This window comes from Myodes glareolus, chromosome 2 (genome assembly GCF_982192425.1).
Source record: "Myodes glareolus chromosome 2, mMyoGla1.1, whole genome shotgun sequence".
Lineage (NCBI taxonomy): Eukaryota > Metazoa > Chordata > Mammalia > Rodentia > Cricetidae > Myodes > Myodes glareolus.
Genome location: NC_142027.1, coordinates 89,243,926 through 89,259,268, shown reverse-complemented (window position 1 = coordinate 89,259,268; position 15,343 = coordinate 89,243,926). Strand labels below are relative to the sequence as shown.

The 15,343-nt window shown below is 46.4% G+C and overlaps 1 protein-coding gene across 4 annotated transcripts in view; it reads right to left on the bottom strand.

The window, feature by feature from the left end:
* Fry (FRY microtubule binding protein) overlaps positions 1-15,343 on the bottom strand; it is a 393,449-nt gene that overhangs the window by 292,317 nt on the left and 85,789 nt on the right. Inside the window, exon 2 of one of the 4 annotated variants that reach the window (XM_087902760.1) lies at positions 14,417-14,589. Coding sequence is in view for 3 of the 4 variants with exons in the window: in XM_087902759.1 (XP_087758885.1) it covers positions 14,417-14,621 (205 nt within the window). In the remaining variant the exon portion in view is untranslated. Of the gene's footprint in view, positions 1-14,416; positions 14,743-15,343 lie in introns of those variants that run through there. The other 3 variants (XM_087902759.1, XM_087902746.1, XM_087902750.1) reach the window with 3 other exon arrangements.

Sequence of the window (15,343 nt, the reverse complement as noted above, 5' to 3'; positions counted from 1 at the left end):
CCTGGTCTACAGAGAGAGCCCCAAACTAGCAGGGCTAGATAGTAGACCCTTATCTAAACAAAACAACAACAAACTCAATAAGCAAACAAGCAAGCAAGCAATCAGTATTACTATTATATAAAAGTTGCTTTTAGCTGGGCAGTGGTGGTTCATGATTTTAATCCCAGCACTCGGGAGGCAGATGTAGGCAGAACTCTGTGAGTTTGAGACCAGCCTGGTCTACAGAGTGAGTTCTAGGACAACAAGGTCTACACAGAGAAATCCTGTCTTGAAAAAACAAAACAAATGTTGCTTTTAATTAACCCTAGATTTGACTCTCCCCAGACATCCAGGAAAGTTGCATGCATTCACTTTTATGATTGAGTTTTGTTCACAGAAATCAAGGAAGGAGCTTGAATTTCACATCTGATTCCATGGAAGGAAGCCAGTGAGACACGAACACACGGATGACACACGGATGACTGAGTGGAACAAGGGGAGTGCTAACAGAAGCAAGCACGGAAGTCGGAGGACACGATGCCCTGGAAAGAATACGGAAATCATGGGGTCTGGCTTGAGACTGTCTACAGACATTGAGTGGAAGCTTGCTTTTTACATAACCCAAGAGAGCAAAATGCTCCCAGCTAATACTTGGGTTGTATGAATTTGTGAGAGTTCTTTTGATTCTCGCCTGCTATGGTTCTTTTCTGGGTTTGTTTCCTTTTAGAAGCAGGTATGTGTGACTGGGGCGAGGGGGGCTGGGAGGGCAGAGGCTAAGCAACCTATACTGGGCAGCCTCCACTACATTATACCAAACCAAATAGAAGTAAGCAAAGCCTTCCTTAGCTTCCAATTCATGAACTTAGGAAAATAAGATACTTGTTTACAAATGTGTTTGTTTCCTTCCACTTCTTTTCTAAATATTAATTTATTAATATTCACCATTTCTGGCGTCTGTGTCCATCTCCAGCGCTACAGGATTCTCAGGAGGATAGCTTTTAAAACTGAAGAGCACAGGAAACAATAAGGCGGCGTCTTCTGGCAGGGCTAACTGGGATCTGCTAAGCCTTAGAAGCACTGAAGGGAGCCATCTTCTTGCAAAGTGCTTGCTTTTCAATGACGGAAGAAACAGTCCCATTTCTATTCATTGTTCTTTAAACCAAGAGGCTCCCCTGTCCCCCCACCCTGCCTTGAGACAAGGTTTCTCTGTGTAGCCCTGGCTGTCCTGAAACTCTCTCTGTAGACCAGGCTGGCCTTGAACTCAGAGATCCACACCGCTGCTGGGATTAAAGGCAGGCATCACCATTGCCTGGTAACCAAGAGCTTTTTGTCAAGGTGATTCCCCCCCCTTTCTTTCTTCCGTTCTTTTCTTTTTTTCTTTTGTTGAGTCTGTATAGCCCCATAGTCCCTGTTAGCCTGGAACTCACAATGTAGACCAGGCTGACCTGGAACTCAACAGAAATCCACCTACTTTGGCCTCTTGAGTACAGGGATTAAAGATGGGTACCACTAAGCCTGGCTGATTTACGATTAGAGATCTAGTTATGTTGTGTGTAGGGAAATGATTCTTTTTACATTTAACAGTTGAAGTATGTGTGGTTGAAAGCCTTTTGGTTATGTGTTTTTTGAACATGGAAATGAAAATATCTTAAAATTGCTGGTGAAGGTAAACTTGAAACTAGGAAATTGTAAATCTTTTATGCCGTGTTAAATTTTGTTTCTTAACACTTACCAGCTTATTCTTTGAGATATGCTTGAGTTTCCTTAGAGATCCAAGGGTTGGGAAACTCACTCAACAAGAACCATAAACTGAGGCCTGTCCTTGAAAGGGGCCATATCTCTAGGCGTTTTTCCTCCAGAGACAGGTTTATATAGGAGCCCAGCCAGTTCCTCCTACCTCTGAGGAGAACCATGTTTTCTTGAACCCAAACCCTTTCTCTCCCATATGACGCTGTTTTCTGATGTGGGAGTCCCCTCTGTAGGCTATGAATATGTTTTATTACCATTGGTGAATAAAGAAGCTACTTTATTTACTCCCCTGGCCTATGGCAGGGAAGAACATAGCTAGGCAGGAAAACTAAACTGAATGCAGGGAGAAGGAAGGCGGAGTCAGGAAGACACCACGTAGCTGCCCAAGAAGCAAGATGTAACGTATAAAAGCACAAACCTTGTGGTAAAATATAAAATAATAGAAATGGGTTAATTTAAAATGCAAGAGCTAGCTAGGGATATGCCTGAGCTGTTGGCCAGTGCTGTCATTAATATAATTTTTGTGTGATTATTTAGGTTTGGGTCGCTAGGAAATGAAAGTACAGTCCCCATTAACAGTTTTTGTCAAAGAAATACACATTTTTTTTTTCTGAAGAACAGACCGAAAAACAAGAACGCAATCTGGATGCTGCTACCCATGTGTCTCCCTCCAGTGTACTCCTCCTCCAGTGTCTGGGAAACAGGGAAGGTGGTGGGGGAGGTAGTCAGAGTAGGTGGGTGCCTGGACATACGAGAAAAGAGTGGGTGCCTTTCACTTTTTCCTATTTTGCCCACAGAAATGTTCCAGGTGTCCTCACTGGGTCTCTGTGAGAAACTGGTGGCAGAGCCTGGGGCAAGCTGTCTGTCTGATAAAGGGGTGCCTCAACTCTGACCCCCTCTGCAGACACTTTCACAGTCCGTTAGTTCTTTGATGCTCTGCTGGGCTTCCTGCCAAGGGAGTTGTTTGCTTGCACGTGTTTTTCAGTCTAAAACTCATCCATGACTTTGTGCAATTAAAGGCATATAAGATAGTAAGTCCTCAAGACTCAAAGTCACACTTGTAAGATTAGTAAGTAGGAAAACCCAGGGCCCAGGGCACCTCGCAGGGACGGTGGTGGACGGATTGTGAGCCGTCTGGACAGGACACCTGCTGGGACAGAGAGTCTTCTAGATGAGACAGGGAAGTTCATGAATATCAATAATATGGCCACCTACGCAAGACGCACAGTGACAGTACCAGTCAACATGGCTGCATGGACTGCAGACATTTCACGGGGCCGCGCTCCAAGAAGAAGAGCTACAGGCAGCCAAGGGCTGCTCACAGGGGAATCCATTCTCACCAGGAAGATGGCCCAGTCCCAAGGGGTTAGTCCTAAGCACACATACATATGAGCCATACTAAATGGGCTCCATGGGTTATGTGTATAGTAATATTTACAGAAAAAGGTCATGCACGTGAGAGGGTGCGGAGAGGGCATGGGAGGAGCTGAAGAGGAGAGGGAAGGAGGAAAAGGATGTATTGATACACAGTGCCCATGTATGAGACTCTCAAAATATAAATTTAAATTAAAAAATAATGTCTCGGGGAGGTGTTACAAGTCTTATTGACTTTGAAAAATGACCATGACAAATGGCTGAAACAGCTGTTGGTGTCCAGACTTGGCAAGAGCCCAAGTTAAATATTCCAAGGAATTTTATTTATTTATTTTTTTTAAAAGATTGTATTTGTTTATTTATACAGTATCCTGCCTGCAGGCCAGAAGAGGGCACCAGATCTCATTATAGGTGGTTGTGAGCCACCATGTGGATGCTGGGAATTGAACTCAGGACCTCTGGAAGAACAGTCAGTGCTCTTAACTGCTGAGCCATCTCTCCAGCCCCTCCAAGGAATTTTAAATAAAAAAAGAAAAAAGTGTACCATTTTCCCAAAATCAAATTATAATAATTTAGAATATAATTTAATTCAGAATATATTTATATATTATCTCACATATGTTACATTATAATATTATATCATTTTATTTTATATAAAATTTAGAATATAATAATATGAAATATAATAATTTAGAGGAGTATTTCTATAGTTGTATGCCTCTTCCAAAACCCATGTTGAGCTTTAACTTTGAGGGGCATGGTAATAAGAGGCAGGGCCTTAGCTAACTCCGGTGGATGTGCCTGTCTTGCCAGCCTGCGGGGCTGAGTCTCTGAGGCCACGTGGCAGATCCTGTCTCAGTGATAAAGCAAAACACACAAAGAGAGGTGGACAGAAGCAGTGGCCCTGAGAATGGACTCATGGTCTTACTCGGGGAATGGCCAATAGTAGAGGCTGCTAATGAAGGAGTAAGTCTCCCCCCGCCCATGCTAAGACAACTGCTACTTAGACACATTGCTTAAATACTAACAAGAGAAATGTTGCCACTCTAGATAAAATTCATGGCATTTCATGCTTTATAATTTTATTTAAAACCCCAAGCTACTCCACAGTCCTATTACACAGCATTTAAGCAGATCTTATGAATCAGCCCCATTCAGTAATGAGTAGCAGGCAGCAACGTGGTCCATTGAGATTATAATTACAGTGTGGAGGAGATTAAGGGTTTATAGACACTGTGGTTCAGGGAAGGGGCAGGATTCCAGTTGACTGACTAATGTGGATTTTGTGTAGCCCTTTTACACATTAATGCATTTCGTGGTGTTTTAAATCCTAAACTTCCACACCGAAAAGAAGCGAGGCTCATAAACATGTAACCCAGCCTGAGCTCCAGTAGAGCAACGCACTCGCGAACACTTTCCCTCTCCCTCCGCACGCTCCGTTTGCAAAGACAAGGACGGCAACCTGCACGGCTCCGGTGTGGGTTAGCAATGCTTCTCTCTGCTGCCCAGTGAGAGGGAGAGCAGTCATTATGATAAGCAGTGCCCTTCAGATCACGTGGGGCTAAAGACCAGCACCAGCCTCTGGCACTGTTTAGACGGCTCAGCAACCCCCTCATCTCTCTCTCCCACTTTCCTATGAGACCCCCCACAAGCTCAGGTGTTTGCAATCCATGTCTTGGCTGTTTTGCACGGCTGGTGACCCAACCACACCTGCTTTTCTTCTCCCTTCACTCGTTCTCTTGTTAAGGTATTCGTTTCTGTAGTGCTTGGAATGTTCAGAAGAGCCTTTTAAAGAGACGCATTCACAAGAAGCATGGATTCCACTCACTGATCCTTTCCTTTCTAACTGGGTGATGTCTAGGAAGTTTTCTATTTGCTCTGGGCAAGCACAGATACAGGTCCATATCTGCAGATTATCCTACCCTGCTCTGCCAACAAACCTTTCACAATAAAACACTTCATCTATTCCCTCCTGAGGGAGGCAACCATGAATGTGGGTGGGACAGCTACATTATCTATTTCTATTGTCTAAAAAAAAAAAAAAAAAAAAAAAAAAGGTTCCCTGGCTGCCTGTGACAGAATTTGACCATTTGAAAAGTAAGGACAAAACTGGAAGTTCAGCAGTTAAGAGCACGGGCTGTTTTTGTACAGGATCTGGGTTCAGTTCCCAGTTCCCACGTGGTGGCTCACAACCGTCTCTGACGCCCTCTTGTGGCCTCCATGGGCACTGCATGCATGTGGTGCACAGATATGTACAAGCACCCCCCCCACACACACATAAAATGAAATAAATAAATATTGAGGGAAAAAAGAACGGAAAGATGTACAGGAGAGCTTAGATCACATTATCCACAACGCAACAAACGGAATGTGCAGCACTTGCGTCAGACCCAATTGAGGCAGTGAATTCAGAACCATAACGATCGTTCTATACCTACATATTTTCAGAGAGCTACATTGTGTGATATACATAAACACATATACATGCACCACGAGGAAGGCAGCTTAAAAGTGAGCCACGAACTGGAAGTTTTCTGCTTGCACTTGCTCCCAGTCAATCTCTTCAGAAGTGTAAAAATATTTCTCCTTGTTTCTATGCAAATAAGTGGATGCAAGCGAAAAATAAAAATGATTAAAAAAAACCACCATAGTATCAGCGTTTTGTTCTTCTTCAAAGTACCAGGTAGAAGGGTGTCATTCAATGTGGTTTCTTAAATAAATGAAAATAGAAAACAAAGTCAAAACCTTATTCCCTTAATGCATTTGACAATGAATAAATTTTTGCTGACCAAGCAAAGCGGCTTCCTAAAGAAGCCATTGGACCAGATAGGCTGGGTGTGGCTGGTGGCGAGGTGGTGACGTGGTTTATGACACGTGCCACGTAGTTTCCCCCCTGGTCTGACAACTTCAGCACGTCTGGGTGGAAAGCACTGTGGTGGGCGTTGAGGGGGCAGCGCGAGAAGGAGGCACAGCGGCTGTCGTCACATCATTAGAGCACGTGACCACCCAGCCTGAAATGACGGACACAATCCCAGGAAACACCCTTGTAACAGCGAGTGTTTGTAAAGGGCCCGACCAAACTCTCCATCGTCCCTGGAGATGCTAAGGACACGCCACCTGGCGCACTCTTCTGTGGGGCGCTGAGGTGACGAAAATACAACGGAGAACATAGCTCAGGTGAATACTCTGCGTCGGAAGTGGGGCCAGAAAGGACTCGGATGGCAGGATATTTGGGTGAACACACACCAGGACCCAACTCATATTAGGTTGCACTTACGGACCCAAATTCTACACAAAGCCTAGAGGTAAATTTACATGATATTTTATCCCAGGTTTTGATTTAGGTCATGGTCACTGCCTGAGGCCAAGTATAGAAATCCATGTATGAGGTTAGCCTCAAACTGTCTCATAGTCAGGGACATTCTGGATCTGAAGTTTTGAATTGGGGATGTTCAACTTGAATCTGGGTATGATGGTGCACACCTTTAATCCTAGCCCTCGGGAGGCAAAGGAAGGTGGATGTCTGTTAGTTTGGGGCCAGCCTGGTCTAGACAGTGAGTTCAGGTAAGCCAGGGCCACATAGTGAGACTCTGTCTTGAAACAAAACAAAACAAACAGCAACAATGACAACAGCAAAAACATTCAGCCTGCCCATCCCCACAGTCCCCTGGGCGGAGGCTCTGAGGTGAGCTTGTCTGCAAGCCCATCCCACAATTCCCTGAGCAGAGAGGCTGCTCACTGCAAGAACACCCAGAAAATAGCTTATTGCTATGCTTCTCATATCTACCCTGTTTCTTAAAACAAACCTCACACAGCAAGAGATGGGATAAAGCAGTTTATATAAGAAATGCCAAATGCTTATATTGTGTGTATGTGTGTGTGTGTGTTGAACTGTGGATTTGAAAGAAAAAACCAACTTGCCTTGGAATCTTTTTTTTTTTTTTGAGACAGGGTCTTGTTATACAGTCAGCTAGTCTCAAACTTGCAATCCTTCTGCCTCTGCACCTCAAGGACCTGGATTAGAGACATACATTACCGCATCTGGCTAGGAACTGGATTTTAACTTAAGAATGACAAGTGGTGTCGGCCAACATGCTGGCACACATGTCTAGTGAGTACTATCCAGGCTCCCCGTCCCAAAGTCCTCATCAGAAACAACCAAGAGATACTGGGGCTGTTGCCCCCAACCAGATGACTCCTTGCTTTTAGAACATACAAGTGTAAAATCATTACAGTATTTTAAAATCTAGCTGATCAAGACACAACTCTTTAGCTTAAAGTTTCTGAATGAGCAGTCTGTTACACCTGGCATGGGAACCACCCTGTCTCCCAGGTGGAGGCTGCCAGGCTCATTTCAGCCAAAGGCCCATGGGCATGAGCATCCAGCTCAGCCCACTCCCTGTTTGCTCGTATTGAGCCAGGTCTGTGGCTGGGCGCTTGGCTGCACAAGCTCTTTCAGATTTCGGGAGCAAATGACCTTTCTGTCTTTTATAGAGGCAGAGACTCTGATACCTTGTATACTATGACCCAAATGCCCCATCAAACACCCTAAGGGGCAGTCTCTTTTGGCTCCCATTTTAGAGAGTTCAATCCATGGTTTGAAATGACCAAGTGTCGAATGGATGCCATTGAAGAACAAAAGATACAGTCCCTGTTTAAGTATAATCTGTTTCCAGAGCGTTCACACACAAACACCAAGTTAAAAGCCTCGCAGCCAAGGAGGCAACTGGCATAGAGGAGATGAAAAGTTATCAGAGGAAGAATTCAAGGTGATGACAGAAGATGGGTGGGTAGAGCTGGACCTTCTAGCCCACAAAGAGGGCAGAGAAGTGGGCAGAAGGACTTTGTGTGTGTGTATGTGTGTGTGTCTGCACCTGTGTGTGCACCTGCATCTGTGTGTATGTGCACACACCTGCACCTGTATGTGTCTGTATCTGTATGTGCACCTGCAACTCTCAGTGTGCATGTGTGTGCGCATGTGTCTGCATCTGTATGTGCCTACATCTGAGTGTGTGTCTGTATATGTATATGTGCCTGCATAAGTATGTGTGTGTGCATCCCTGTGTGTGTCTACATCTGTGTGTGTCTGCATCTGTGTGCGTGTCTATAGCTGTGTGTGTGACTGCATCTGTGCGTGTGTCTTTATCTGTGTGTTTTGTATCTGTGTGTATGCCTACATCTGTGTGTGCCTATAGTTGTATGTGTGACTGCATCTGTGTGTGTTTACATCTGTGTGTGTCTGCATCTGTGTATGTGTCCACACCTGTGTGTGTGCCTGCATCAGTATGTGTGTCTCTGCATCTGTGCGTGTGTGTCTACATCCCTGTGTATCTGCATCCCTGTGTGTGTGTCTCTGCATCTGTGCATGTGTGTCTACATCCCTGTGTGTGTGTGTCTCTGCATCTGTGTGTATGTGTGTGTCTGCACCCCTGTGTGTGCCTGCATCTGTGTGTGTGCCTGCACTGGAGTGTGTGTGAGTGTGTATGTGTGTGAGTAGCGATGAGAAGAGGTATTATAAGAACCAACCTTCTGGACAGAGGCAGAGCACAGGGAGGAGGTCAGGAGCATTCAATACAATCTAAGCCGACTGCATGTGTGCACCTACTGTGTGCCAGCTATTGTGACAGGCAACAGGCACACAACAGTTAACAAGACCCATACAGTACCTGAATCATCAGCTAGTGGGAGATTGACAGGTAAGACCCATCATTACAATGCAGTGAGACAGATGCCATGAGATGGAGCAGACCAAAGACTGCACCCGCCCAGCAGAGGGGTCAGGAGGAGGTAGAGAGGCTCAGGTAGGAACTGGGTAGGTGGAGCCTATGCATATGCCTAACCCTGGTGAAGCAAGCATGGGGCGCTGGCATCTGAGCTTGGTGACGCCTGTGTGAACACAAGGAGGGCATGTGGGGAAGGGGCTGGGGTTAGTAGACAGATTTGATAATTTTTTATTAAATTCTTTCATTTATTTTAGATACTGACCACAGATTCCCCTCCCTCCTCCCCTCCCATCCCCTCCCTCCACCTCCCATCTACCGCCCACCCATTCCTCCTCTGTTTCCATTCAGAAAGGGTCAGGCCTCTTCATGGGAGTCAACACAGCCTGGCACATCAAGTTGAGGCAGGACCAAGCTCCTCCCTCTTCATCAAGGTTGGGCGAGGCAGCCCAGCATGGAGAATAGGTTCTCAAAAGCCAGTTCAGGTGCCAGGGAAAGGTCTTGATCCCACTACCGGGAGCCCCACAACCAGACCAAGCTACTCGACTGTCACACCTATGGAGAGGGCCTAGGTTGGTTCCACGCAGGCTCCCTAACTATTGGTCCAGAGTTCTTGAGCTGACATGAGCTCAGGTCAGCTGTCTCTGTGGGCTCCCCCATTATGACCTTGACTCCCTATGGCTTGTACAATTCCCCCCCCCTCTGGTTTTTTGACACAGGTCTCTCTGTGTAGCTTCGGAGCCTGTCCTGGAACTCACTCTGTAGATCCGGCTGGCCTCGAACACACAGAGATCCACCTGCCTCTGCCTCCCAAGTGCTGGGATTAAAGGTATGTGCCGCCACTGACCTCCTCCCTTTCTTTGACAGGGCTCCCAGAGTTCCATCCAGTACTCGAGTGTGTATCTTTGCAACCTCCTCCATCAGTTACTGGATGAATGTTCTCTGATGACAATTAGGGCAGTCAGTTCAGGCACCTTCTCCACCATTGCTAGGAGTCTCAGTTGTGGTCATCCTTGTGGGTTCCTGAGAGTTTCCCTGGCACCAAATTTCTCAGAGAAAACAGATATTTCTTATACTTCTTGTTGGGTTTGAACTTTACCTAATAGAGTTACTATCCTAATATTTCCCCCCAAATAATCATTAAGAAATAAAACAGACTTGCTTTTTAGATAGGTAACTACTTGCAGGTAAGATGGCCCCAGAGGCAAAATAGCTAAGAACCAAAAAGTAACGCAGGAGCTAGACCCTTGAAGGCTTCTTTCCCGTTATGATGCAAGGGCTAAACTGGTAGTTTGTGAATGAACGAGCAAATGAATGAATGAAGAATGAACGAAATAAAGCACTCCACCGTGAAGCACAGGATGTGGGAGATGCGGGGTTTTAGGTAGAGATGCAAGCTGACTTCGGGAACAAGGGAGTGGCTAGGAGCGCTGAGAGGAACACGCGTGTTCTCAGATCTCACTTCTCATTAGACAAAGTCTCAGCTCTTTGTGAACAAAGTCTCTGTTCACCGAGAACAGAGGCCAGGGGAACACAGTGGGAAAGGCTATGATGCTGCAGTCCGGAGTCCCACCCTAGCCCCAGTTTTGCCATTTGCCAACTGTGGAAGACACCCTCCAACCCTCATGCCCCGCCCCTATATTATGTCTGTCATTTCTGTGTAAGTGAATAGCAACACACACTAGGAAGAGCTGCCCCGAGCAGTGTGTGTTTCTGTTTGTGGGTGACCTATAGGTACTGTGCCAGGATGAACAGTCAAAAATACTTCTACATCACCCACTGTCGGGGAGGAGCTGGTGCCAGGCGCAGGACAGTGGAGCCATAGTTGAACTGAGAAGAAAGTAGAAACCAGAGAGTCTATGTGCTCAGACTTTGGGCAGGTGACTCTAACTTGTCTTGGTATTAAGGAGGCAGGGATGGACAGAGTCTGTCTCCTAGTGCTGTTCCCATAGGAGGAACTCTATGCAGAAAGAGGCAGGAGCGAGCTGGGTCTAGTGGTGCAGACCTGTCAGCCCAGCTGCTCGGAAGGCTGAAACAAGGATTACAGATTCAAGGCAGGCCTGCTCTACAGTGATGCCAAGGGCAGACTGATCAGCTTAGTAGACCTTGTCTCAAAATACAAAACAAAAAGAGGCGGGGTGAAAGGGTCTTCCAGATCTTCCAGAGGACCCAAGCTCAGTTCCCAGCACCCACATCAGAGGCTTACAACCTCCTGTAACCCCAGCTCCAGAGGAGCTGACACCCTCTCTGGTCTCCATTGTCATCTGCCTGTGCACACACACACTCACGCACACATACGCAGACACACACACACATGCACACACATGCACACACACACATGCACAAAGGCACACACATACACATACACACATGCATGCATACATGCCCACACACATACAAATAAAAAATAAAAATCTTTTTAAAAAGTTATAAAGAGGGCTGGAGATACAGCTCAGTGGTAGGGTACTTGCCCAGAGCATGCATGAGGCACTATATTCAAATCTGAGAACTGCAAACACCAACAACTAAAACAATAACAACAACAACAACAACAACAACAACAAACTCACCAACCAAACAGCACATGGCCAGAAAGAAGCCCTAGCAGCCTATGAGGAGGTTGGAAGCACATACTGGCAGCCAAAGACCCTGTAAGAACCACAGCCCGGCTCCTCAGGTGTAACATGAGGGGCCTGTTTGTTGGAGTTTCTGTCCTGCCCAATCCCCCAGCCCTTTAGTCCCAGAGAAAAATCACACAGAGAGTCTACATTAGGTTATAAACTGATTGGCCCATTAGCTCAGTCTTCTTATTAGCTCTTGTAGCTTATATTAACCCATTATTCTTATCTATGTTAGCCTCATGGCTCGGTACCTTTCTCAGCGAGGCAGGTCACACCCTGCTTCTTCGGTGATCTGGACAGGAATGGAAAGAATGGGCTTCCTCCTTCCCAGAATTCTCCTGTTCTCATCGCCCCATCTCTAATTCCTGTCTGGTTGACCCACCTATACTTCCTGCCTAGCCAATCAGCGTTTATTTAAAACATGATTGACAGAATACAGACAATTCTCCCGCACCACTCAGGCTTCAGTGACTCTTCCACACTTTACTTTGCCAAAGCAGCTCTGTCAACTAAATGTCACATAAATGCCCCAAAGGGAAATTTCCATAAAGTCCAGGAGAAGAGACTGTGCCCATCAGGGCCAGGTGATCACATGGCAGGGCGAGGACCACGGCTGCGGGTCCGGGGTTCTCTAAGCCTTTGTGGAGTGGAGGCTTTGCTGGGGACAGTGGGAGAAAGCAGAATGGATGGCGGCAACCAACCAACAGAAGCAGAGAGGAGGAAGAGCAGGTGACAATAGAAGAAATAACTGAGAACCCTCCCCCGCCCCCGAAACTGACCCAATTGCTGTGGGTTTCAGGAAAACAAGGTCATTCTGAGCACTTGGTTCCTGTCCCAGTGTTCCATTGCTATAAAGAGACACTCGAACCACAGAAACGCTGATAAAGGACGTTATTTAATTGGGGCTGGCTTTCTGTGTCAAAGGTTTACTCCACTGTCACGGTGGGGAGCATGGTGGGCAGACATGGTGTTGGAGGAGTAGCCTGAGAGTTCTACATTCAGATCTGCAGGCGGCAGGAAGAGAGAAGAGCCTGGCTTGGGTTCTTGAAACCTCAAAGCCCAACTCCCACTTTCTCCAACAAGGTCAAACCTTCTAATCCTTTCGAATAGGGCCGCTCCCCAACTATTCAAACACGTGAGCCTACAGGGATCATTCTGATTCAAACCACCAGGTCACCATTGGGAAATCATGGTGAGTCTGGGTCCGGAGATGGGTTTACCTTCGACATCCAAACGCTGCCCCTTCCAGCAGTTTTTCATCTTATCCTTTCCTTCTTTCGCCCACACATCCAAAGGCTCATACCTTCTGGATCAACCTAACATTGATCTTCTCATCTCTCACCAACAGAGCACAATACCAGAGAAATATCAAGAAGAAACATCAAAGAAACAGCTCCACAAAAAGTATCTCTTTGGTGGTGTGTGTGTGTTTGTGTGTGTGTGATGTGTATATGTGTGTGTGGTGTGTATATGTGTGCGTAGGTGGTGTGTATATGTGTGCGTAGGTGGTGTGTATATGTGTGTGTGTGGTGTGTATATATGTGTGTAGGTGGTGTGTATGTATGTGTGTATGTGGTGGCATGATGTGTGTGTGTGGAGGTGTGTGATGTGTGTGGTATGTGTATGTATGTGTGCATGTGTGATGGTGTGTGTATGTGTGTGCAGGTGGTATGTGTGTACATATGTGTGTATGTATGTGTGTAGGTGGTGTGTGTGTATGATGGTATGTATGTATATGTGTATTGTGGTGGTGTGTGTAGGTGGTATGTGTGTGTACGTGTGTATATGTGTGTGTGGTGTGTGTCTGTGTATGAGTGCATGTATAGGGGGGTTGTTGTAAGAACTCGGACTTGGATTTGATTCCCAGCACCTACACTGTGTCTCACAGCTACTCATAACTCTGGCCCAGGGGATCCGGAGCAGCCCTCTTCTGTTCCCCATAGTCACCAGCCGCGAAAGCGATGCAGACATACATGAAGGCGAAACACACAGACACAAAAAATAAAAATCAAAGAAATGTAACCTCACTGTGTGACCTAGTGCCCCGAGCTCCCCCAAATCATTTTCTGCTTCATTGCCTAAATCAGTATGAGGCATCAGCTACTAGGGAAGTCAGTGTAATCTTTATGGAGTGATACTGGGCTGAATTATTCTCTCATTTTCTAACATAACCCAGCCAGCCCTCGGCATTGTCACTAATTTTTTTAAACATGCGAAGTAAATAAAACAATGAACGAGAACAAAAATGGCAGATCCAGTTTCCCTAGAAATTCCAATGCAAATACTAAAATCAAGTCATGCAAATAATTCAAACTGCAGAGCTCACTTAGCTCTGGCGGGTGAACAGTTAGGCTTCCCCGTGGCAGGTGGCTTCGCTCTCTACACATCCGTAACACACTCACTGCAGAACATCAAAGGCCAACTTCAGGATCCCTTAGCAAGACTGAGATTCACGTTTCTCTGGTCACCTACTATGTTTTCTCGCCCCCATTGCTGAATTGAGCCCGTGACTACAAGCGGTCTCAGGTCCTGCTGCCGGGTTGGAATTTGAAGCATGCACAGAGAACGCACCGCTGTGGATTTCTGGTGCACACCAAACGTTAGCTCCACTCAACAATCAAATCTTGGACATGAAACGCTACACAGAATTCTCAGGGTTGCAAGCGGAGCAGTGCCATGAACCCGTGGGTGCTAACAAGTCCAAACGGCAGAGCTGTCGATCCCCAACAGAGCCTGGAAGGACTCACAACCAATCAGATCAAAGGGAAAAGACAGGGCGCTTTGAAAAGCAAAGACAGTTTGAACTCCTCTAGAACAGAGCTGAAAGGTGGTTCTGACTCCTTAAGGCCCTGCTTTTTTGGTACTCCCCGCCCTCAAAAGCGCTCCAGATTAGTTTCAATTTGATTGTCTACATTATGTAATTTTTGTCTGTTTCAGTTTTAACAGGAAAGCATGAATTCAAACAATCCCTACCTGGGAATATGGATGGTCTCTTTTTGGGGCGCCTCAGGTGAACAGGTTCCAAGTTTTTGATGTTTCTCTGAAGTTTTCCTCTAATGTGATGGCCGATGGGAAGGTCAGGTGGCAGGCTGCTCCGTCTTAACGATTTAAGCTCATTTGGAGACGAACTTAACTTGTTCTTCGTTCTGGAATATAAATTGCTGTCATCAACGGCCATCGTAGTAGATTCATGGGAGAGTTGGAACAGAACTCCCCGAAGCCAAGCGCAGCGGCAGCCAGAGCCACCTCCTGCTCCAGCTCCCAGGTCCGGAGGTTCTCATGCTTGGCCCTACACTTGTTTGGGAAGCTTAACAAGTTGGTGGGCGTGGGCTTGACCAGGTGTAGAATTACTAAGTAGCTCCTCCCTCTACAGTTAATAGCACAGGGGTGGGGCTGGAGGGGTAGGGGTGTCTCCAGAATAAATCCTTAGGTGCTGGAGACCAGGGAATCAGAGCAGATGTGGCGCACAGGCTGAGCTCTGGAGATCGACAGTAAAAGTGCTATCAAACGTGAGGTTTCTGTTTCATTGGTGTCCCTCCGTAAAAGCAGACACGAGCCCAAGTAAGAATAACTGCCAATGCAAATTGCAAGTCTCTTATAATCTCCCAGGATTTCCACAACACACTTTTTTTTTTTTACTAGTTTGGGGAAGTATTTTTACACTTCTGTCTTTGCGATTCAAACTACACACTCCAGCACATCCTCCTTGATTCATATTTGGCCAGCAGCCAACTTGAAGCTGGCTTAGAAGAGGGAGATGAGAGATCAGCAGCCGTGACCAGGAAGGAACCGGTTGTGGGCGTGTGCGGTCAGCCTGCAGTGCCGGGAAGCCTGGATTGCCCTGACCCACCCTTCCATCCTGTGTTCCACCTGGCAGATGGCTTCTCCAGAAGTTCAGGA